Consider the following 25590-nt stretch of genomic DNA (forward strand, 5'->3'; position numbering starts at 1 on the left):
TGTTAGTCTCTAAGGTGCCACAAGTCCTGCTTTTCTTTTTACTGACCAAATACATACTTTATAATGTATAGTATTTTGTGCATTGCTTCAGTCTCACAGAGTAAATACTAGAGAGTGAATCTAATAAATTAAATATTCCAATTTACTCAACACATCTTAAATGTGATTTTTTTAAAATAAGGTACACACTGTGGAAAAGCTCACAAAGAAAAGGTCAAAACAGTATATTTTTTGGCTGTTACATAAGCAATTTGTTAAACATTAATATCACACTATTCCCATAAATATTTCCTTTTATTAGGCTCTTGTGCCCTGATAATGCAGGAGATGAAAACTAGTAACTCATTTGTAAAATAAAATCGTAGGGCGGAATTGCTACCAGCATTTTTATATATAAAGTAGCAAAAATGGGAACCTCCACCTAGGCCCTGTGTTTCCTATACAACTAGTGAGATCTGGGGTCTCCCTTCCAAACATGCTTGTCATCTGAGGAAAGGTAAATACCCCTCAAATACATATATCTCAACCCTCCCAGTTTACCTGCAAGTCTAAATTCTTCTTTTCCTGACTCAAAACATCCCAGATAACTGGTTTCTGGCAGGTAAAAATTAAATCTTTCCTATTAAAGTTTCAATTGGTATTCAGCGATCTGACCAGTTTTTCAAGGCTTCTCAATGTGGGTGTGAAATAAATGTAGAAAATGAGACTACTGCAAAGTACAATGACTGAAAGTTTTCAAAATTAATGTGTTCTATATGCATTGTGCTGTGTAAGCTGTACTTCCTGAATTCTCTATTACAGAAGAGAAGGATCCATTTGTTTAATTAACTGCTTAAAAAGGCTCTAACACCTACTGAATAAAGGCTGAATCATGGAAACCAGCACACAACTCACTTATTCAGGCTGTGTGCTCAGGTCAACGTGTGAAGAAAGTGAGAAAATGAAGGAAATAGAGTCGACCCCCAAACGCAAGGTCTGCTGCCCTACCTTGGGGTAGGTTGGTGAAAGGGACAGATGGAACCTTGTATACTTGTACTATTATGACCCTGATTCAGCAATGCTTTTATTCCTAACATTAAGCAGCCTATTGAACACTTGATCTAGCCCCCTTAGGTTTGGATTCTTGATTTTTAAATACTGGGGGCTGGCAATACTGAATCTGCTAAATAAAATTCCTTGCTACTAACACTATCCAGCCAGGTAGGTAGTTTTCATTTCTGTTCTCTGAACATAAACTTTTTTGGAGAAGAAAAGGGATGTTATTCATAGATGAATTAATGCTGGTTTGTACACCCCATTAGATTTTAAAAAGTAGCCAGTAACTGAAAAACAGAACAACTGATCAATTTTAGTATGATGGTATCATGTATGCACATATACATAAAATACTTTAACTGCACAAAGTATTATAGTTGTCTGACACACACAAAAAAGTATTTAAAGCTTCTGAAGGATTAACATTTTTGGCTGTCTCTATGTGAACTCATGTTTTATCAAAGTTTTGAAATGGCTAGCCTGGAATACAATTCCCATAGTACACTGTATATTCAGTCTTCCAGCCTGATGGCATTTGTGCTTGGCCATTGTTGTTAAAATACATGCAAACTGTTTCACAGAGAAGCGGGAAAAGTACTGTTGTTTAAACTTTAGGTTTACATTTCTGGAAAAAAAAAACTCACAAATTTCCACAGTATAGGGCAAATAATAATCCAGACTTTCTTTGGGGTTTTTCCTATTATTATTTAATTTTTGCTGACAGCAACTTGCCTCAAATGCTATTTAAGCAATAAGACACGACAAGACATATGCTATTTTGAGATAACACATACCTCTGAAGTGCTGTCAGGTAGAGCTGGTGCCTTCAACAGTCTGACAAATCTGTTATCTCAAAGTAACACAAGGTTTAGGAGCGTCTTCTATTACAATTATAAACTAACTCCAAATTCAGTTTAAATCAATGTTTCGGTATCCCCGAAAAAGGGGGGGAAAATTGTCTTGTTTGGAGTTTCACTATACTTCTGGAACTACTATAACTTTATATATTAGTGGTTACACAATAGTTTAATAATACCATCATGAACTGGCAACAAACTCAGTTCAGTTGATATCTGTTCTCAGACCTGGTGCATACTACTACTTTGTCTTATTTTCTTGTTACTTAAAGTAACAAGAAATATTAAAATTAAAACACACAATAATTTTGGGGTTGTGAAAACCAACAGACTGAACTGGCAGCTTGAAGCCAAAGTCTTCTGTTTATCTAGTGTAAACTTCCCCAAAATGACCTATTTACATTTATATGTTTCAGCTCTGGATAGATCACCTCTAAAGGGAAAAAAGTGGTTAACTCTCCATGTCTAACTGAACTTGTGTCCTGTGGCGTTTCCAACATGCATCAAATTGTGATGGTAATTTTTTTTTTTTGCTATATGGATACTTACCCATTAGAAATTGGAAGTTTTGCCTTGTAAATTATGTAAAATGTTCCTTTTCCTTGTCGTTAACAGCAATATGTTGTAGCTGTATTTGTTGGCTTAGCAGTGTTAATATGACAATTCTCCAGGGAACTTATTCCTCCAGTTTGGATGTTCTGTACAGAAAATGTGCACTAAATAGATTTCAGGAATTGTAAGTGGCAATGTATAATTTATATTAAAGTTTGGGTGCAACTTCTATGATTGTCAACTAAACTAGTCGTAGCTTATTATTTTACCTTTGAAGTAACTTCCAACAGCTATAACTTAAAAAATAGAAAAGGAGTACTTGTGGCACCTTAGAGACTAACAAATTTATTTGAGCATAAGCTTTCGTGAGCTACACGAAAGCTTATGCTCAAATAAATTTGTTAGTCTCTAAGGTGCCACAAGTACTCCTTTTCTTTTTGCAGATACAGACTAACATAGCAGCTACTCTGAAACCTAAAAAAATAGAGGTGCAAATATTGAGGCATGCTCTGGTTCCTTGAACCTCATTTCCCTAAAATGAACAAGAATGTTGACCACCACCATGTTAATAATTATGGTCAAATCAGGCCACAGATTATATACAGCAATCAAAGACAGATTTGACCCTAAGAGACTACAAACTCAAAGTCCTATGGTGCTGAGCATTCCAGGAAAGCACTTAACACTTACGTAAATGGGACTATTCATATGCTTAACATTAAGTAAGTACTTAAATGTTTTGCTGGATTGGGGCCAGAGTGTTCAGCAACTAGTAGCATCTCACTTTTTATACAGACATGAAAAACAAAGCAGCAAAGAGTCCTGTGGAACCTTATAGATTAACAGATGTATTGGAGCATAAGATTTTGTGGGTGAATGCCCACTTCGTCGGATGCAAAGCTACCATTGAAACAATTGCCTACATTTCTACCAGTCCATCACTGTCATTTAGAGTAATTCATAGATGTGTATCAAAGAGAAATGGCATAATAGCAATAGTCACAAAATGGTACAGTAAGCAATCTAAGCCAGAGTCCTAAGCAGGCTTTAACAAGCCATCTTGGTGCATGATAATGAATCCGGCTCGAGGTTGCATTATGAAGAGTGGGTATGAAGTACTACCGTAGCATAAAAACCCCCCAAACCTCTAATTTTATGAGCAAAAAGAGTGAGTCTTCATGTCAGTGTTATAAACCATGAGAGATTCTAGTCTGTAAATCTGATCCAAAGAGTAAAGCAGCTCCAAGACATAATATTCAAACAACCCAGACATCAAAAGATATAACAAAAATTAGAGGTGTCACCTCCAAAACAGCTACGTTCAAACACAGATTAGTTCTCAACTTTGCATCTTCCAATCACCCCCAGTGCAGGTCCTGAAATGTCTTGTAGGCAATTAAGAGACAAATGAAAAAACAATGAGCCTCACAGTGCTCTCACTCCAGTTTTACACCAGCGTATTCCATTCCCTGCAGTGGAAGTACTCTTGACTTATACTGGTATAACTCAGAGCGGACAATATGCTGTCTGAGCAGAGTAAGTGGATGTCCATCTAAGCTAAAATAATCTTCTGTCTGGGTAGGTAACTGGTGGGGAGGAGGGGGGTGGAAGGCGGGGAGAGAGAGCGAGAGAATGAATGCCTAGGGAATACCATAATTGTAAAACGCAACTTCAGATAAAAAGTTGACCATTGTGTGATACTGGGCCAAATTCTGCAATAACTTTACAACATTTGCAACTATTCAGAATTTAGTCCATTGCATCCACTGAGAGGCACACTGCACCCACTCTTAAATCTAAAGCACTAACAAAGAAGACCTGAGTCTGGATTTAAGGTGGATTGGGGCAAACTGTGAACCAGGATATTAAGAGCAGCAAAAAGATCTAACATCAAAGACATCTGTACAAATCACTTATCAACAATCATTTACAGATCACTAGAAACCCTTTAAAAGAAGCTGCAGTGCTACAGAAATATTTGGAAATCAGATTCAAAATATTACCGTTATCAATTCCATTGTCTGACACAGGTTTCACCGGCTGGGGTTTTTTATCTCACAAAAAACATCGCAAGACAGGGGAACCTCTTAATCAGATCTACCTTCACATTTCAGGATATGATTTAATGAGTATAAATGTCACACTGAGTGACATAGCATGCTGTAATAGAAACATTCAAAAGCCCAGTAATAAGCAAATCCAGAGTTGCTATACAGACTTTCACAAACCAACTGGACTAAGTATCAAGAAGCGAGGTTCTTGAGGAAATCAGGTAAGTCATTCTCCAACTGGATATAGAAATTGAAGGTGGATGTATGGAGATGTACTTAACATTTGCTGAAGAAGAGCAAAAAGTCACATACACCAGGCGATCAAAATACATACAATAGATTTAACCGAAAGGGGGAGATTTCTGAAGGAACAAATGAGTTAGGTGACTAACTGCCATCTGTGCTTTTCTGAATCTCACCGTAAAATGTTATTTTTTTTAAAAAATGTTAAGAGTATTCAGTAAACAAAGAATGGATGCTGGCCATACAAAATAACGTAGACATGACTAATCTTTAAATGCAGGTAACTCCAGTCTAGGTTCCTTTCCCTGATCTGAAGAAGAGCTATATGTAGCTTGAACGCTTTTCTCTTTCACCAACAGATGTTGGTCCAGTAAGAGACCTTGCCTCTTTTTTTTCCAGAAGTTATATCCAGAAGCTACTGGAGTTATATTCAGATCTAGTGGTACTTAGCACATCTTCAACAGAGTTGATATGATCTTACATGTCTAGGTAGTAAAAGTTTCTTACACTGTTTTCCAAATCTTTTCACAATACCCTCACTTTCCTAGTTTTCTTTTCAAACACATACGGCTGCAAGGATTAGGAAATCCCTTAATGAGTTGGTACAAATTTTTTCTAAAGGGTAGAATTACTAATATCTACAGCCTCATTTGATATAAGCTGCCATGTGCTCCAGCTAAACATGCTGCTCCATCACAGCACTTCATCTGCAGTATAGCACAGGTCTACAGAAATTATCTAGCCTAACTGTGGTCCTTTGTGCCTAAAAAGAAATGCATAAAAAGAAACACTCTGTCTGGCCACTTTAAGAAAAAGCAGCACCTGTGACTGACTACCTGTTGCCCAACTGGGCTTAAGGAAAGGCACCTGGGCCTTATAAAGAGGGAAACAGGAAGAGGAAGCTAGAGAGACGAGAGCTGCTGTGGTGGTAAGTAGTCTGAGCATTCAGCAAACACTGCCCCAAGAAGTGGGGGTCTACGCAATCCCCAATCTCAAGGGGAGAAACAGAATCATCAGAGCCTGGGATGAATTGATAACTGTGCCTAGTGGAGAGATGGAACCAGAGAGACCTCTGGGAGGAGGGGCTGCTCCCAGTGGGAGACTAGGATGGAAGAGACTTTACTTTGGGTTTGACTTTACTCTGGGTTGATTTTATGTTAATAAACCAGGCCCCAAAAAGGGAATTTGTTACTGAACATAAAGTTTCTGTGGATAACTGAAAGAAAATGAGTACTTGTGGCACCTTAGAGACTAACAAGGAGATTAGTGGACAGAGTCACATTGGTTATGCCCATCCTGATGTGGGCTGCTTAGCTAGTGCTGCTTTAAAAAACCTCACATTATGTCTCTGGTTCTGATGAAATTTCCCTCATGTGGCCCTTGTATCCCTCACACTGGATCCCATTCATGTGGGCTGGCATGCATGGTCTCAGTACATGAAATGGCACAGAATGGGGAGTCTGAAAGACACACAGTAGCTGTCCCCCACACTGGAAATGCTTGGTCCTAGTTACCTGAGACTCAGAGCTCTGCATTTCTGTTTTAGTTTTACCTTACGCACAGCCTCGGAGGTAAGTGCAGTTGAAGAAATAATGAGTACTTGTTCAGATGCATGTAAAGCTGAATGAGACCCCCTGAATCAAAAAAGCTGACTTTATGCTATAAGGGACCGATTCTGCTCCCACTGAAGTTGATCGCTGCAATATCACTAAAAAGAAAAGGAGTAACAAATTTATTTGAGCATAAGCTTTCATACTTAAGTACTCCTTTTCTTTTTGCGAATACAGACTAACACGGCTACTACTCTGAAACCTGTGGATAACTGGGAACCTATGAAAGGGAAACTGAGGCAGAGGCCTGCAGTCCCACCCTTGGCTACGAGGGTGTGCTTGGGAGTTGGGAATTATAACTAAATGCTTCAAGTGAAATCATCTACTGCAGTTTGGTAAAGTGCAAGAAATGGGTGAACAGTCACAGCAGCAAGCCTACTATTAACATATCTATAACCTCCAAATGTTGCTAAAGAAGTTTTCTAGGAGCAGCAGGAAAGATTTAATTTCTGGGAAAGTAAATCATTTAACTACTGAGGTGTCTGCAGCTAGGCCAGCATGCCTAAATCACTAACTTGACTGGACCAGATATTATCTGTACCGCATTATCTGCTTCACTGTGAGAGGAATTTAAGCTATTAGTATTGTATGCAAATACTTTGAGCTCATCAACTCACAATGCCTCAGATTCAGTAACACGGAACCTAGAAAAAAGGAACTTGCCAATCAGAAACACAGTGGAAATAACCCAAAATGCCTACAGGGTAAAGGTTAGTTTGTATGATGTCAGTATTATACATAAAATTACAGAGAGCACAGCTAGCAGGCCAATACTCAACATGTATTTGTTCAGCTCTAATCAATCACTTCTTCCATTATCTGCTACACGGCTTCTGCATTCATCTTAAAATAAGGGAAGGCCAAACAATTTGGCATGTAGACCTTAAAGCCTGTATAATTGGAGGATTAGTCATTCCCATATACGTCCCCTGGCTTCTCTGATCTCTCACCAACACCCTTCAGTGCTTCTAGCTATCAAACCTTTCCTTGTCATCCATTCCCTTTTGGTGCAAAACACTCATTTCTGTTTTGTTCAGTCCTCTCAGCTCCTCTCTCTATTCACATTAGCCCCTGGTAATCCAAGGATAAATTGGAAGCAAATTGTGACCATTGGCCGTAACACTAGAAAGATACCCACTTATGACCATTTCCACTGTAGTCCGGAGCAACAGACCACACTCTTAAAAGTGGTGCTGTAAGATTCTGCTATGAAAAGGTACCCGGGCCTGATGCTGCTCACAAATAGCACTCTGCCATATATGATTTGCAAACACATTCCAGGCCATGCAGTAATACCACTGTCTTCCTGTGTGTGTTAGAATAGTGCTCTCAGAGTGTTAATAAGAATGGTGCCAAAGAGAAACCAGTGGTTCTTGAAATGTATAAAATCAACCATGTTTCAAGCTATATACTGATCTGATCTTCGTCTCATGAGTTTGCCAAGAGCGACAGCTTGGGCTTTGCCAGATCCCAAACCTTACATAATTTCTCTTGTGTGTGATTGCAAAGAACTGGGCCCTGGCCTCTGTTTAACCCCCCATTCTACATTTGTGTCATCAAACTGCAGTGATATTTGAAAGTACTGGCATTAATCACCCTTTTGTGTGTAGTTCTGAATTAGTTTTGCTAATAAAGTATGCATGGGGAGGAGTTCTATACTGACAGCCAACTCAGACATTGTCAGATTTTGCTGATGTATTGTGCAATTGTGGCATTATGCTTATTTTTCCCTTCTTCATTTGTATACAACTAATCTAAATTACTGGAATTGTTCTTATTTGTAATTATTGCACTTTGTGGAAGTCTAAGATGTTTTCGTGCACAAATGGTTTAGTGTCCAATCATTCCTCTAATCTTTCCTTTTCAGGTTCTCTTATGGGTTTGCCTTTCCATGGCAAACCCTTAAGCTTCAGCAATTCTAGTCTTGCCATTTATTCGGAATCTCTTAGAAAACAAAGCAGTATTGCTAACTCTTGTGATTTTTATCACAAGGCTCATGATATCCTTCTTAAAGTCTCAGTCAACTGATTATATAAGAATCTCAACTTTCAATGGAAAAAGAAAAAAGTTTCTAATCCTCATGGTTGAGGGAAAGAGCTGAAAATGTGACCCATGAAGGCAAAAAGACCTAAATTTAGTTTTTCTTAAAATTTCATGATTTTTAAGCCAGTATCATGACATTTGGGGAATTATTTTATATGCTTGGGGCTGGCAATACAGCTAAAGTATTGTTATGCTAATTTAAGTATCTCAGGCCTTTTTTATTCAGTGCATTCATCCACATTACAGTGGTGTAAATTTTAGTGTGCACTGGCTTGTTGAGCACTAAGTGGCCCATGTGGATCCTGAATGGTGCGCATTAAAAGTCCCCATTTCAAAGAGTACTACATTAACATGCATTAGTGAATTTCTAGTGCGCGCCAGCAGGATCCGCATAGGCCAATTAGTACATGACAAACTAGTGTACTCTAGAATTTACACCCCTCTAGTGCAAACTAAACACACCTTTTGGGCTTTGCCAGATCCCAAAACTTGCCTTATTTCTCTTGTGCCCACAGAGTAACAACATAGATGCATTCTACAGAACTTAAAAAACCCTGACACAAAAGTATCCCACAGTGAAATATCCTGTTCCTTACAGGTAGGTAGGAAGCCCTGGGCCAGAATTAGGGGCATACAGAGCCACATGTGCATCTGCTTACACCTCAGCCGCACCAAGACTGAAGGCGCTCCTGTATGTGCAACTATGTTGTAGATTATCTCCCCATACGCCCTCACCAATAATTCATTTCTTATTGTACTCACCAATTACTCATTTCTAAATGTAATCAATCATACAAATAAGAGCATTGTATTCTTGGGGCTTTATTTATTTTAATTACTCAAAAAACAGGGCTTTTATCACTTCTTCTGGTGGGAAAAATTCTCATACTTAAAGATAAGCAAATTTTTTTCTGATATTGTCTCCATTTTCCTTTGCTCAGTATCATCCCATTATTTTTAGTTATACCTCCTTAGACCATCCTAAACAATTGTCAGCCAGCTCTAGTATCCACTATTACCCCATGCCTCTTTGAGGATAACTGCTTTCCAAATACTTCTCTCCCACTGCATATATTACTGTTAGATTACTAAGAGAAAATCCTGAGAAATTCACACTGTCTTCAGTGGGACCAAGAATTCATCACTTGTCCCCAAATGTATTAATTTACAATTTTCACAGCTGAATCTCATTTTGTTTCCTGTTCAAGTTTCTAACCTCCCAAAAGGCTAGTGGTCACTACGTAGGGACAGTCTCTATTTTTGGCAAAATAATTAGCATTTTCCCATACTCTAACGAATTTCAACAGACTTCAGAGATTTCCCTATAGTTCTTCCCAAATACCCCAATTTATAGATATCGTATGCTATCAGTTATGTGTCTCTTTTTAATATGGCTGTGTGCTTAGGGTTGTTTGCCACACCTCCTGATGTACATGCAATAATATGCTGTTTTCCCCGGTTTAAGTTCATTAACCAAAACATTACATAAAACAGTGTCTAAGCATTGTATCCCCAAGAAATCCCCCCGGACAAGTTAAAAACTAAAACAAAACAGGCATTTCTCCAGTGCCTAGAACTTCAACAATAACTGAGAAGAGGTTATGAGCTCTGACTTCTTGTTCTTGATATCAAGAAAGTTCAGTTTAGTCTATAACTATCAACTATAACTATATGACCAAGAGAGGATGTGCTTCTGCTGCCAGATATGCTTCCATTGCCATCCTAAAGTTTTTGTTTTTGTAAATCCTTTCTGAGCTCTCTCATCTCTGATGAACATGAAACAATAGTGATGTGACATCCTACCCTTATATTTTTTTTTCTTAACTGCAGTAGCAAAACACCCGCCTACCCTGGGAGTAAGTCTGAAGGGCTTACCCCTCACTGATCCTCTTCAGCATTTTCTTTCCCTCACAACCTCCACTGTGCTGCTCAGTTCAGCTCCTGGCCTCAGACCTTTACAGTGGAGATCCCCTCAGGAAGCACTAGGATTCATGTGCCCTTGGGGAAAGAACCTGTATGGGGGAGTCAGAGACCGAAACCAGGAAAGCAGCTGCTGAAGTAGTCTAAGCAGGGACCTCCCAGCACAGATCATAGAATATCAGGGTTGGAAGGGATCTCAGGAGATCATCTAGTTCAACCCCCTGCTCAAAGCAGAACCAATCCCCAACAGATGATGTTATCAGAGTATTTTCGACAGTTCTGACTAAACATTCTGCCCCCTGTGCTGATTGGCTGTTTGCTCCAACCTTCCCCCATCTTTTGTCTGTCTTATCTATTTAGATGGTAAGTTCTCCGAGGTAGGAAATGTTCTTTTTATTCAGTGCCTAGCACACTGAGGCGCTATTCTCAGTGAGACCCCAGCCACTACTGTAATAAACATAATAAATAATAATAAGCAACATGATGCATCAGCTACAATGAGCAGCATCAGTAAAAGGGAGTCACTTTTTAAAATGTAGGAAGAAGCTGGAGGAAGCTGGGAGAAAAATACAAGACACATAAAAGGCAGAGAAGGGGGGGGGAACTAAGTGTAGGAGAAACTTTCCCACTTGAATCAGGGTTCCCATTCATGCACAATGATCTCTCTCCTCTTCCTCCCTTTCTTGGTAAGACCAATTAGAACAATAAAACTTCCCTCTCCTCTATCCCACCTATAATAGTTAAAAATCCTGGTTTTCTACAGTTACTTTACAACTTTTTTCATTCAGAGGGAGAATGCATACGTGGGGGAAGTAATTTATTTCCTTTGCTAAATCCCTTGAGCACTACAGTGGAGGATACAAAATATTGTTCTTTGCTTGTTGCTCTGTAAAATATTAAATTAAAACTACATGAACTTGCTTCCCCATTTTCCCACCAGCAACTATGTGGCAGTCATGTCGTCACAGCTGATGCTTCTGTCTAGATTTCAAAACTGAAATAGCTCATAGTGCCTTAATGAACAAACTAATGTTGTAGCACTTTCTAAGCATTAAACACACCATGACTCTAGTTTTTGTTTTTTTGTTGTTGTTTGTTTGTTTGTTTGTGAGGGGAGGGTTTACAAGGTCTTTGCAGAGATCAAGCTCAAAAGGACATACACAAAAGCAAATAAAACCCCAAACCACCACCACCCAGTTACCTGCAGACAGAGATCTAGCTGGATCACAAGTTAATGGGGAAGGAATGGTATGGCAGGCATCTTCCCATACTGTTTTGTTTTAATGATCACTTGGATATGGAGAGCAATAATTCTGCCTGTTTTGTGCTTCAGGGCTGCCCAGAGGGGGATTAAATTAGGGTGCCCACTTTCAGCCTAAAAATAAAGATACTATCTTGCATGTCCTGATTTTTTTTTTTTTTTGGCTCACCAAATTATATACTTTGGGGGAGAAGCAGATGGGCTAAAAATAGAGATTGTTTCTCCTTGTACTTATATGGAAATGATGCATGACCCCTAACCTACCACTTTTAGTTAAGATCTGAAACTAATAAAAAAAAAGCTGAAGTCAATGCAAGCGCTGAGCAACAGCTGCTTGCACCTGGATCAGGCAGCTTTAAATGCAACATAATGGAAATGCTGACATAACCTTATTTGTTGGCGCCATTCGTGCCACTGATAAACAGTGCACAGAGATTATATCTTTTCATAGTGCGGTTCCTTCTTAATAGACAATATAGCTCATGGGCGACCTCTTCTCCCTTTGGCCATCACACAGACCACTCCTCTCTCATTTGCATAACATTCCTATGGCAACTGCAGAGACTGTTTATATAGAAAAATTATATTAGGAATGCAATTTTTGGTCATCTTTTAAAATGATTAACAGCTGAATAAAAGGAGGAGAGCCAATACCATGTGACCTGCCAGCTTTTCACAGACCATCAGCAGTTTGCTGGTTTGAACTAGAGTAAATGGTGGATTCTCTGTAACTTGAAAAATTTAAACCAAGATTTGAGAATCTGAGTAACTCAGACAGAGGTATGGGCCTACTGCAGGAGTTCTGTGGCCTGCAATGCTGCAATAGGTCAGTCTACATGATGGTCCCTTCAGGCCTTCAAGTCTATGCAGATGTAAGTACTCCATACACCATCTTGGGAGCCTCTGATGGATGGTAATCTGGGTTTGCAAACACAACCCACATGGCTGAGAAAGAATGATGTGACTCTAGCGATTTAGCAGAGGATAAGTGAAGGGTAGGAAGACTCTGTATTTGAGAGACTCGGAGCTATTTTGCATTTGGTGCATGCTTTTTGCTCCTCTAATATGACTCAATTCTGCAAGGTGCCATGCATTCTGGCCCCAATCCAGCAAAGCACATGCTCAGCTAAATTGTACTGTTCATATGATTAAAGTTAATTATGTGCTTAAATGCTATGTTGGATCAGGGACAGAATGTTCAGCCCTCTTGCAGGATCAAGGCCCTTTCAGGCTCGCAGTCCCACAGTAACATATACAAGTTATGGGGAAAGGAAGTTAAGATGTGAAAATAAAAGTAAATAATGTGATTTTAAATAGTCTCATGAGCACCACGAGGTTTGCCCAGCCACATTCTGAGTAAAAACAACACTGTAAAGTGAATGTGGGGAAAAGAAACTACAGCTATTGAAGATGGTTACTGTTGTTACTGCTCGAGCTTTGCTATTGACTAAAATGGCCACCTGACCCTGTGAGATTAACTAGAAGAGCCTCAGCAGAGGGTAGCAAACCATAACACTTCTAAGACAAAAGACAATTTAAAGAGCATAACAAAGCATTTGATTTTAATGGGGCTGTCTGGTTGTAAATGAAGGCAGAATTTGGCCTATACTCTATAGACGTCAAGTTTTAGTTCATAAAGGAGAGAGAAAGCCTCATGAATTGAATAAGCAACCTCAAGAGGGCTAAATTCCTTTATCTGAACAAAGTATTCATACAACCTGATGGACAGAATGACCCAATCCTCTATCTTTAAATTGCTGACAGTATAAAACAGTTGAATAGCATATCCATTAAACTGCCTTATCAAAGAGATATAAATAGAGGAAAATTAAGATACCGATCTTGGCCTAAAAATTACTGTGTTCTACTTATTCTATTTTCAATTGGAAAGCTTTGTCAGCTGTGAAAAATGTTCACTTCATTGATATCGCTAGTAAATATTAAATAAATTGCATTAACAATGTGAAGTAGCAACAATAAAGTTCCTTAACTATACAGTAGTCCCTTTGATTAACTAGCTCTTCAAATGTGAAGTTGTGGAATAAAAAATGAAGCACACAAACAGTGCAAGTGCATCTATTTACTGACATTCATCTTTATTTAGCTTGATCAGTTTGCTACTTTCTCACTGTTCAATACGAAAGGTGAGAACCAATTTGCCAACTAAAGAAAATGAGTTTCCTATTGGCACTGGGTTACTATGAGAGAAATTGCTGCGTAACTTTAAAATGTTTTCACTTCTGAGATCAGCGTTCAGAAGTTGAACTGAGGTAGGAAAGAGATAAGGTTAAAATCAAATGATTAAGAAGAACAGTACAGAAGAAGAATTTACTCTTTGAGCATTATATGAAAGGACTGTTGCTGTTTTGAGCCTGTCTCTGGGGAGATGATTTTTCATCACAACTGTTTCCACAAAGGTATTGTGCATTGCACTAGTAGAATTTCACAGTCTCATTTCACCCTGCATGATACTGTATTTCAGTAATTACATATTGAATCAATTGTACAGGGGCGTTTCAGAGAGTGCCCAATGAATTTTAACATGAATGCAATGAGTATACTTTCATAAACTTTTTTTAAATTGCATAAATACAACAATAAATGGACAGACCAAATTTTGGGCCTACTATCTGGTCAAATGAGCATGACATAAATACTTAAGTTTGATCTGTCACTAGTACTTATTAGAGTTGTGGTTTTTAAGATGGGCAGGGAAGCACATAAGAATTTGGCTTTGGTATTTCATTAAATTAACCTTCTAATCTAATGTGCCCCTGGATTTGCCCATCTGGGACTTAAGTCCCAGTGAAGCTAATAAAGTTGACAACTCACAGTGAAGTCAACCCAAGACAAGTTTTGTTCCAAAAAGGACATTTTAGGCACCAAAAAAGGGTTTGATTTTTATAATGATTTCAACCCTTGGAGGGACAGGGGAAGAGGATCTAAGCACTACATTTAGAAAGGGATATATATGACTGGTAGTTTCAGCTCAAATTTTGACCTCTCTTAAAATGATCATAATCTGATGGGAAATGTCCAGTGACAAAATATATCCAACACCACATCATCACTGCTGTCAATAATGATCAAATACAGAACTTAATACATGATCCTGGAACATGTTGCTTTTCTTCTATGACATACATTAGCCAGCTGAGGAAGCATGCGTTAACTAATATCGTTTAAAAAATTTCCCAGAACTGTGCTGGTGACTTCCTCACTGATGCTCCTGAAAACAGGTTAAACATTACAAAACCTGGATTAGTTAGTTCTTCATGAAAGAAAAAGAAAATGGGGGAAAACGTCATTGTTTGCCAAATGGAAAAAGCAGAGGGCTAGTCAGGAAAGAAATGTTTCTCTCTCATTTCTCACAGGGTATTATAAACAAAGGATAGTAAACAACAAAAATTTAAAATGATATGAAAGTGCTTAGTGTTTCTTTAAATATTTACTTTGCTGCTATTTGGGGAATAATTTGTTCCATTTAGCTAGAGTTGGACTCAGAGGACTGCTTTAATCCAGAGAGATTAATTATAGCCTTATAGTTATAACACAAGTTTGGGGAAGCAAAACACAGAAAAAGAAAAGAGGAAGGAATGCCTTTCTCGTTAGCAATTAACAAGTTTATGTGCTTCAAGATTATAGCAGGCAAACTGTGCTCTAACTACATCTGTATACTGAGAGCAAAAAGGGTGTAAATCAGGGCAAAATTGGGCCTGGAGATGTCCAGGAAAGATACTGCTATACTGAAACTAACAGCAGAGATATTGAAGCAAACAGCAGAGGTAACTGTGTTGCTAGGGGTAACTAAGCTACCTCTCAGTTGTCCTTCATTTGAAATCCAAATTTACCTGTATCTTGCAAAGACCTCCTGTGACCTCACTTTTATTATTTACACCAGAAATGTTGAATCATCCAGCTGGGACTATAAACAATGTTAATTAGGCTATAGAATTGATTCACATTAATTTTAAGCTTCTTATGGTATTTTACTCATCTATCATTTTGATCCTTTCTTCCTTGCTGTGTCCCACATTCAGGCCCCAGGAGGCTAAGAGGCATGGGATCTACAAGAGCTAGAGACAAAGAAAAGGTAACATAGGCAAAAGGGGGGAGAAATGTTGTGTATGAGCTTACCTAGTGATGGTTCAGGTACTCCTTCCTCAAAGCTGTCCTCAGCACCCTCCTCACCCATTCCAGAGGTCACAGAATCTTCTGGGGCAGACGCTGAGCCTGGAGTGCTTGGCCCACTAACAGAACCAGAATCCCCTTCTTCACTGCTGGATCCATACCGGTCTGGCTGAGCAATGGTCCCACTCTCACTGCAGCTCCTGCGTTCTTTCCTGTGCACCCGTGAATGGAGCACCATTTGATGGTATGTGCGGAAAATCTTTCCACACTCAAAGCACTCAGTGGACTTGTTTTGGGATGCCCTTCTGCTCTGCCTTGAGGAGGGTCTGTAGTCCAGGTCACTCTGAGCAAGGATACAGTTTTCTCCTTGTTGCACATTGCTGTTCTTCTCCAAGCGCCCACTGACACAGCTTTTCTTCTTGGGGTTGTTGGAGGAGCTGGGTGAATCCTGATCTCGCTTGCGCTTCTCCTGGCTGACAAGAATATATTCTCTTTTGTCCTTGTCATAAGTCACATCTGCATCAGCAAGGACTTCATCCCATCCCACATATTTTACATATTCAGAAGGCTCTGCTACTTTTCCTTTGGTGGCCAGCTGCCAGGCCTGGTAGCTACTAACTGGATCCAACTCAGCTACCCTTTTTCCAGGCTGTCCTCTTGTAACTCTATCTGTCCCTACAGAAGGCCCCAGATTCAGGCACTGTAAGAAAAATTGCTTATTTACAGATGGATCTGGGCTTCCATCAATTAACCCCTCAGCTTTGTTCTCAGTACTGCTTCTTTGAGCTCTGAAGTGTACTGCATTATGTGCTTTTAGGCTTTCCATATTTGTAAACAGATTCCCGCACTTGGTGCAAACTTCATACAGAGATAAGCCAGTCACAATTGTTTCCTCCTGAATCACATTATTAATAGTGGCTATTGGCTCTAAATCATTTTTTGGTTTGTTTTTGCTCCCCGTCTTTGGACCGTGTGATTTCATGTGGTTTTTGAGAAACCAGGGTTCTTTAAATCTTCTGCCACAAATGTGGCATCCATGATCAAACGATCCTCTATGCTTTTTCATGTGAGCTTTGAGAAACCAGGTTTGACTGAAGGCCTGACCACAGACTTCACAAGGAAATTCCCCTGCATTCAGCTCACTCTTGCAATTCTCGGTGTAAGTTTCCCCGTTTGGAATTTGGGCTGTAATATGGTCTTTCTCTATGTGATTTAACAGCGTCTCTTCTCTTAATGTCATGTAGTTACAAAGCCTGCATTTGTATGGCTTATGGACTTGATGTAGGTGCTGTTCCAGGTCTTTCTTTCTCTCAAACTTGTTTTTGCAGAAGGTGCACAGATAAGTGGGTAGCTTGCCATCTTCTGCAGGTGGTGCCTCTGTAACAACCTCCTTCTTGCTGCTTCTCAATAAAATCTTGCTGTTGTCTGCCTGGGTTGCCCCGTTCAGAATCTTGTTGCAGGCAGATGTACTTTTGGTGGGGCTGGTGCATCCGTCAAGGCCTTCTGAGACTCCCATCTCTCCAAGCTGTGCTTCTCCCATCTCCACCTCATGCCCCTGACTTAAAGTGCCTGTTCTGTGACTCCGAATGTGTATCTTCAGATTGCCCTTTTGGGAAGCTCTATGGTCGCAGTAAGGACATTTATAGGGCTTCTCTCCTGTGTGCTTCCTCATGTGCTGAGACAGGGAGCTCTGAAAAGGGAAACTCTTGCCACAGATGCAGCAGCTGTGGCACATGGACTTGTCTCCATCAATGTCGTTCCTGTTTATCTTGCTAGGACTAGAGGATCTTCGTAATTCCATCTCTACCTCCTTGCTGCGATCCATCTGAACTACTGCGACATCGGTCGTACAGGGCAAAAGGACAAAGCCTTGTCCAACAGCAGAGGGCTGGGCTGTGGTTTCAATCATACGGTTCTGTTGAGTGTTTACCTCTTCATTCTCAGGTTAAAGTTTCCACTACCAATTGCTCAAAAGAGTCTGGGCTGTCACTTTATTCTTGTATGTTCGGTAAGCGGATGGCAATAAGCACCTGAAACAAACAAAAACAAAAATACAGAAATTGTGTAAGTAGATTATTCAATATGTTTAAAACTATTTATACTTTTCCTTGGGCGATTTTTGTAACCAGCCCCAATTTCAAAAACATATTATACTTTGATTTATTTTAATAATAAGCATTAGCTTATATTCATATTCCATAACATGCACAATTTTAGTTTAAATGGTTAGCATTCAAAGCAACATTAATTAAAATATAATTTGGGGTAAAAACAATGACTACACAGGGATAAGGGACACCATGGTTTAAAAGATGTGTGCGAACCATGGGCAGGGTGGATAAAAATCAAAGGATTTTTTTAATTTAAATTGGAATTTTTTTTATAAAATACTTTTTGGAGGAAAAAACCTATCTAAAGGTAAAGATATATCTTTGAGCTATAATGTCTCATCATGGAATAGAGATTATACATTCTAATTCTATAGTATAAAACAATATATTCATGTAATATACGAGAAAAGTTTTATAAATGAGTTCCAATAGTTCATGGATTAGGGACCCAATTTATGGGATACCACAGGCTTCTGTATAGATTATTTAGGTTAATCTTCCTATCTACCCAATGGGACTCAGTGCTCAGTCTCGAAGATACCATCAAAGATGCTTAGTTTTGTGGTTCTCAAACTGTGGATTTGTGTCTCCAGAGAAAACATGCTTGTTAACAGCAAAAATATTTTAAATAAATAAATAAATAATATATATAGGTGAGAAATAACAGACCTCAACTCTATTGTCCCTCTGCAAATTTGTGTACACAGAGTCAATCCCTTATCTCTCTCTAAAAGTGCAAAGTTTCAAAAAGTTCAATGAATAGAAGATTGTTGGCGGCAGAATAGATCTGGACAAGGAAAAGAAATCTGGAAATAAATGTGAGAAGCGAGGGACATATGCTTGTTTTGTTAAAATATTATATGTTTGCTGTTGAAGAAAAAAATCCAGAATACATAACGTTGTTGTTTTAGTTACATAAAACAATTTAAATGTCTGTCCTGTGATGTTCTCCTCCTAATACAGCATGGCAAGAAAATCCTTCAAATATTAATGATTAACCTGTTGAATTGGAGACAGTTCACCTCCCAATGACTTCATAAATATATGCTTCAATTACCTTTGGTAAATTAAATAACCAACCAACTAATCATTCATTTTCTGATACAGCTATAAAACTAATCTGAAAAGTTTTCAAAATAAATCACTGTTTAAAAATGTACCATGTGTACCTTCTAAAAATGAAACCTACATCTATCTCTGAGTTGTGAAGAATACGTATTAAGGTTATACCAACCAACAAAAATGCACTTTTATGTAGAAAACCATGATGAAATCAAGTCTTCTTGACTAGTGATTTAAATCAAATCTCCCCTGGCCATGGGCTCCCCGCCCCCCCAAAAAAGTACGAATAAACTCTCATCAACAGGAAAATCCATTTTTAAACATTCTTATATTTCTTATTTCAAAACCAAGAAAGAGAGAGAATCTATATGTCTGTATGTCTCTGTGTATATATATTTTACATTAGGAAACCATTTCTTGAAGTGGTTGTTACACTTTAAGTCTGTGGCTTTATAGTCATGTATAATTTCATTTAAAAATATTTGCTTGCCCAGAGATAAAAGACTTTTCTGGAGATGTTCTTTATAGAATATTGTACCCCTGTTGAAAATTACATTAAATTGTATTTCGGGCAGTTCCACTGTGCTTGATGTGGGGTGTACTTCATGTAACAGGAAAGCAGACTGCAGTGCACTTCACATTTTGATTAAAATGGAAACCATAGTACAGAGATTGACAAAGTGTTCTCTGCATTTAAAGATGATTTCCTGTTGGGCATCCAGTATGAAAAAAAATGCTGATCCAATACATAGGCCCCAATTCAACCAAGTAAAATAAGCATGTGCTTAAATGCTCACTGTAATGGTTGTTAAAGTTATGTCAACGGAACTTAAAGGTAAGCATGTGCTTAAATGCTTTGCTGAAGCAGGTCTTAGTTATTAAAATCACATTGGTCAGTGATGAACAAACAGAATTTTAAAAGCTGTTGCATGACAGTATGTATAGTAATAACCATCTTTAAAACTGGGTCCCTTATTTATCTCAGCTACACGACATGTATTTCCCCATCAACTCGCAACCCTGAGCACATAAAAAAAGAGAAATAACGTTATTAATGTTATAAAGTAAGCTTTTTCAGTCCCCTTATATATACAAAGCAAAAGTTTCTCAGTTATTTGTAGCCCCCTTAACCAGTTTGAACAGCAAGTTCTCTCTGAAAGAAAGAATATTGTATGCACTAATGGATGGAGTCAATCCATTTCTATGGTAGTAAGAAAAGAAAGCAATTTCTTAAGATGTGGCCAGATCTAAACACCACCACTACAACCACACATACACACTTTCCACTGGAGACTTCTGATGCAAAAATCAAAGGAAGAGATTTACAGTTGCAAAGTCTAAGGCCTTGTCACTTTGTTCACCACAGATTATTCTGAACTAGGAAATGAATAAATGTAGTCTGACCATGAACAACATCATAAATCTAACACAATCTAAAATAATTAGATTATTCATCTCAGGCACTCAGTTACATTCCCTGGTAATAACACTAATTATTTTTAAGCTAATCTAAGTTTTCATTTTCTGAAAAACAATGCAGTTTAGATCTTCAGGGTAATTAATTTTGGTTACTAGCTGTTTATAGTTTTAAGAGGTAAGCATCACATTATCTACCTTTTCCTCAAGGACCAATACAACTACAAATATCTGCAAGAAACACGTCTCAAATTCAATTTCATTTCTTTCAAATGAAACACATTTTTCTATTATGACTATGTCCAGAACTGATGTACTACATTATCATGGGGAAAATCACATCCGATCAAGAGCTCAAATGTCTAACTGAGCAACAAGTTTGCAAAGAGAGCATCTGAACTGCTGATCCCTGAAATTAGCAGTTTAGGACTGAGCTGAGGGACAGCCCCGCAAGACACATGCTTGGCTAAATAAATAATAGCCGTCATTCAGGCAACCAGAAAGATGTACCAAAAGTACAAACAAGCCAGAAAAACTCCACATAGGATAGTAATGAGTGAAGCAGTTCAAATAAATTAGCAGCCCAACTTGAACCATAAACAAACTTTTCCTGACCTTCAATCTCATTGCCCTATTATTTTTAATTTTTCCAAGCCTGGAAGCAGTGTCAAAATGCTATGTTGGACAGGGACCAAGTAAAGGGAAAACCTGTTCTCAGGAAATTTCCAGATCAGTTTGTTGAACTAAGAGTTTCAGATAAGCATCCAAACTTGGGGATAGATTTTCAAAGGTATTTAGGCTCTTTAAAATACAGATAGGCACGTAGTGGGATTTTTCTAAAGCACCTATGCAGGTTAGGTGCCTAACTCTTATTGATTTCAACGGGAGTTGGGTGCCTAACCTGCTTAGGGACCTTTGAAAAATCTCAGTAGGCACCTATCTGCATCTTTAAGCACCTAAACACCTTTGAAAATCTGTTCCTTGGTTACTGGGAATCTTCTCCAGGATACCTAGGGCTGTGAGGAACCTCACTACTACCTGCTCTTAGTGTGAGGAAACCACATTTGTGCCTGTCATGGGTCAGCTCCCTGACTACACCAGCCACAAGCAACCCAAGCATTCCCCTTCAGGCCTTGCAGGCCCTGCAGTCACTCTACTGGTTAGCAATTGGGACACCCCAGCCCTTGAGCCCTTCAATCACTTCCCTGGAGTGCCCAGCCCCTGATCCTCAGGAGAACCCCAGTATTCACAGATTCGCTCCTTCCAAAGAAACAACACATCCTAGCTTATCAATTCCACCTCAGCTCATCACTCCACTTAACTGAGAGCACTCAAATATGTTTATATTGAAAACAAGTGTAAGTGTATTAAACAAAGCATAGTGATTCAAACAGTAGCAAGTATTAGAACCAAATGGTTACATATAAAATAAAATCATAACATGCACTCTAAAGCCTAGACTTAATTACCAAGATACTCTCGCGTCTTGTAAAGTAATTCTCATCCCAAATCCTTGCAGCACTTTACTGCAAGGCTTGGCATTGACCCTCCATTTATGAGACAAGCATGCGGTCCATTTGCCTCCTGTGTGAAAGATCTCCTGTGTTTGTTTGCACTCCTAGATAAACCAGAACAATCCCTTGTCTTTATTAATAATAAGCAGGCCACTCCTCTGTACACTTCTTCTTTTGTAGGTTTTTCAATCTCTTATTTAGCCCCTGGCTTAGTATGTCAATAGGCATACCTGTAAGGCACTGAATATTCACATGGTCAGACAGGGAGATATGTCTTATCTGCTGCCTGAAAGGACCTTTCTGAGGTATGTCACCTCACCTCCTGGGGACCTGCCTTAACTCCAAGACCTTAAGAACATAATTTTCTGTATAGAAACATAATCCTTAAATATTCACAATGATTATGATGACCAGTGGGCTTCTGGTTCTTAATACAGATCTCACATGCCACTCCTCAGCATACATCTGACACAGGAGATTCCTGTACAACCCTATGCATCCCCTGTTCCCTCTGCCAGTTGGCACCAAGGGGTCACAGTTACTTATTTGACTCGCAAACCATCAACCTTTTGAGATGGACTCCCTCATTGGAAAGTAATGCAACCTTTTCTAGTGCTTCTGCTGCCTGTCTGAAAGTCCAAAGACACATGCTTAAGAGACAAACTTAGGGCTTGTCTGCACTGTACTGTAACATGGACTACAGGGGTGTGAACTGAAGAGTGCACCAAAGAGCTGTGCTCTAACTGCCCCATACAGACGCTGCTGGCACAATCCAAGAGCTACCTAGCTCATGTTAATGTACTCCTTTTTCCAACAGGACTACAACAACATGAACTAGGTACTTTTTCCTTCACACTAGCAGCTTCCAGACGTGGCAGTTAGCGTGCATCTCTTTGTAGTCACATCCCTGTAGTCTATGCTAGGGTGCATAGACATAGCCTTAGTCATGTGAGAAAAGTCCAAGGAAAAAAGGACCAAAAGAAAAACTTTGCAGCTGGAAAAGAAGGAAGGAATCCTTGCTCCTCTCTCTACAGTTGCTATTGCAGAGAGGGAAGGAGTCCTCCTTTTTTATATGCCCATGATTTCCCTCTGCCCCCACACACAGCCGTGGCACGATGAAGTGAGCTGTAGCTCACGAAAGCTTACGCTCAAATAAATTTGTTAGTCTCTAAGGTGCCACAAGTACTCCTTTTCTTTTTTGCCATCCTTTCAGTTACAGATGGTCAAAAATTTTCCAACTGAAAATGATGATTCAACAAAATCAAAATGTTTCATTGGAATATATCAATTTCAGTCTGATGGGAAATTATTAGGACTGTTAATTAATTGGAGTTAACGCACACGATTAACTCAAAAAAATTAATTGTGATTAATCTTACTGTTAAACAATAGAATACCAACTAATATTTATTAAATATTTTGGATGTTTTTCTACATTTTCAAATATATTGATTTTTATTACAACACAGAATGCAAAGTGTACAGTGCTCACTTTATATTATTATTTTATATTACAAATATTTGCACTGTAAAAATGATAAACAAAAGAATTAGTATTTTTCAATTCACTTCATACAAGTACTGTAGTGCAATCTCTTTACCGTGAAAGTGTAACTTACAACTGTAGAATTTTTTTTGTTACATAACTGCACTCAAAAACAAAACAATGTAAAACTTTAGAGCCAAGTCCACTCAGTCCTACTTCTTATTCAGCCAATCGCTAAGACAAACAAGTTTGTTTACATCTATGCGAGATAACGCTGCCTGCTTCTTATTTACAATATCACCTGAAAGTGATAACAGGCGTTCGCATTGCACTTTTGTACCCAGCATTGCAAGGTATTTGTGTGCCAGATATGCTAAATATTCGTATGCCCCTTCATGCTTTGACCACCATTCCAGAGGACATACTTCCATGCTGATGATGCTCGTTAAAAAAATGTGTTAATTAAATTTGTGTCTGAACTCCTTGGGGGAGAACTGTATGTCTCCTGTTCTGTTTTACCTGCATTCTGACATATATTTCATGTTTATAGCAGTCTCGGATGATCACCCAGCACATGTTTGTGTTATGAACACTTTCACAGCAGATTTGACAAAACACAAAGAAGGTACCAATAGTACCAACATGAGAGTGCTAAAAATAGCTACAGCACTCGACCCAAGGTTTAAGAATCTGAAGTGCCATCCAAAATCTGAGAGGGATGAGGTGTGGAGCATGCTTTCAGAAGTCTTAAAAGAGCAACACTCAGATGCAGAAACTACAGAACCCGAACCACCAAAAAAGAAAATCAACCTTCTGCTGGTGGCATCCGACTCAGATGATTAAAGTGAACGTGCATCGGTCTGCAATGCTTTGGGGTGTGGTTGAAGCATGAAGGGACAAATGAATCTTTAGTGCATTTGGCATGTAAATATCTTGTGATGCAGTCTACAACAGCGCCATCTAAACGCCTGTTCTCACTTTCAGGAGACAGTATAAACAAGAAGCGGGCAGCATTATTCCCTGCAAATTGTAACCAAACTTGTTTGTCTGAGCAATTGGCTGAAGTAGGAACAAGTGGATTTGCAAAAAGAAAAGGAATACTTGTGGCACCTAAGAGACTAACAAATTTAGTCAAGGCACTGAATTTAGCCGTATGGAGACTCTTTTTCTTTTTGCGGATATAGACTAACATGGCTGCTACTCTGAAACCTGTCATTGAGTGGATCTGTTGGCTCTAAAATTTTACATTGTTTTTATTTTTGAATGCAGTTACTTTTTTGTACATAATTCTAGTTTTGTAAGTTCAAATTTCATGATAAAGAGATTGCACTATAGTACTTGTATTACGTGATCTGAAAAATACTATATCTTGTTTTTTACAGTGCAAATATTTGTAATGAAAAATACATATAAAGTGAGCACTGTACACTTTGTAGACTGTGTTGTAATTGCTTGACAGCCCTAGAAATTATCGATTTTAATCTTATCGTTTCAACTTGTGATACAATTTGTAATACAACAAAAGTTGAAACAAAATATTTCAGCCTTACTAGAAATGTTTCAAATTATTGTGTGAAAAATTTGAGATTTTCACTTTATCCCAATTTGAGATGAGACAAAATCTCAGTATCTCCTGCAGGATGGAAATTGTTTTTCAACCAGTTCTAATTTAAGTCTTCTTCCTGTATTGTATAGAGGCTGGCTCATTGTGTCACGTGTAGGCTTTGGAAGGCTGAATGCCCAGTACACACACATATGGTAGATGAACAATCTCAAAATTTCTCATCTAAATGTTTGAGTGCTATGCTGAATGGCACATAGTTAGAAGGATTCTTTGCAGAATACTGTTCTCCACCAGGAAGGGAGGAAACTGTGAGTTCAAAATGAAAATATCAACTTTGAAAAGAATGCTTCAATGCCTCAAGACTGAATCTAAAAGGAAAAACAAAAAACTACCCTTAGATGCTTCAGTTAACATTCAGATTATTAGTGACTAACTGTTTCTTTCAACACTTAGCCTGGTGCAATAGGTGGAAGCCACCAGCTGTTAACTCACTACAGCTGACTACTGTTTTAAAATAGATTTAAAGGCCCTGATTCTTGGTCCAGCTGAGCTGTGTTTGGTATGGCATCTAGAGTGAGGCTGACATAACACTACCACTGAGCTCTCCCACTGTCCCCTATGCTACTTACAGCTTGATCCAGCAGCAACTCTCCAGACACACACACACACTTCTGCTCACCATGCGACCTATACATGCTGGGAGCAGAGGATGAAAGTATTTGGCTACATGGTGG

General features: G+C 38.7%; 1 protein-coding gene across 18 annotated transcripts in view; it reads right to left on the reverse strand.

Moving 5' to 3' along the window:
* Positions 1–25590, reverse strand: part of ZNF516 (zinc finger protein 516) — a 134970-nt gene that overhangs the window by 61791 nt on the left and 47589 nt on the right. For all 18 annotated transcript variants that reach the window (XM_038391761.2, XM_043508207.1, XM_043508208.1 and 15 more), the window contains one exon: positions 15710–17733. In XM_038391761.2, the coding sequence (XP_038247689.1) occupies positions 15710–17612 (1903 nt within the window). In that variant the 5' untranslated portion in view covers positions 17613–17733. The remainder of the gene's footprint in view (positions 1–15709; positions 17734–25590) is intronic.

The sequence above is a fragment of the Dermochelys coriacea genome, chromosome 2 (assembly GCF_009764565.3).
Source record: "Dermochelys coriacea isolate rDerCor1 chromosome 2, rDerCor1.pri.v4, whole genome shotgun sequence".
NCBI classification, from domain to species: domain Eukaryota; kingdom Metazoa; phylum Chordata; order Testudines; family Dermochelyidae; genus Dermochelys; species Dermochelys coriacea.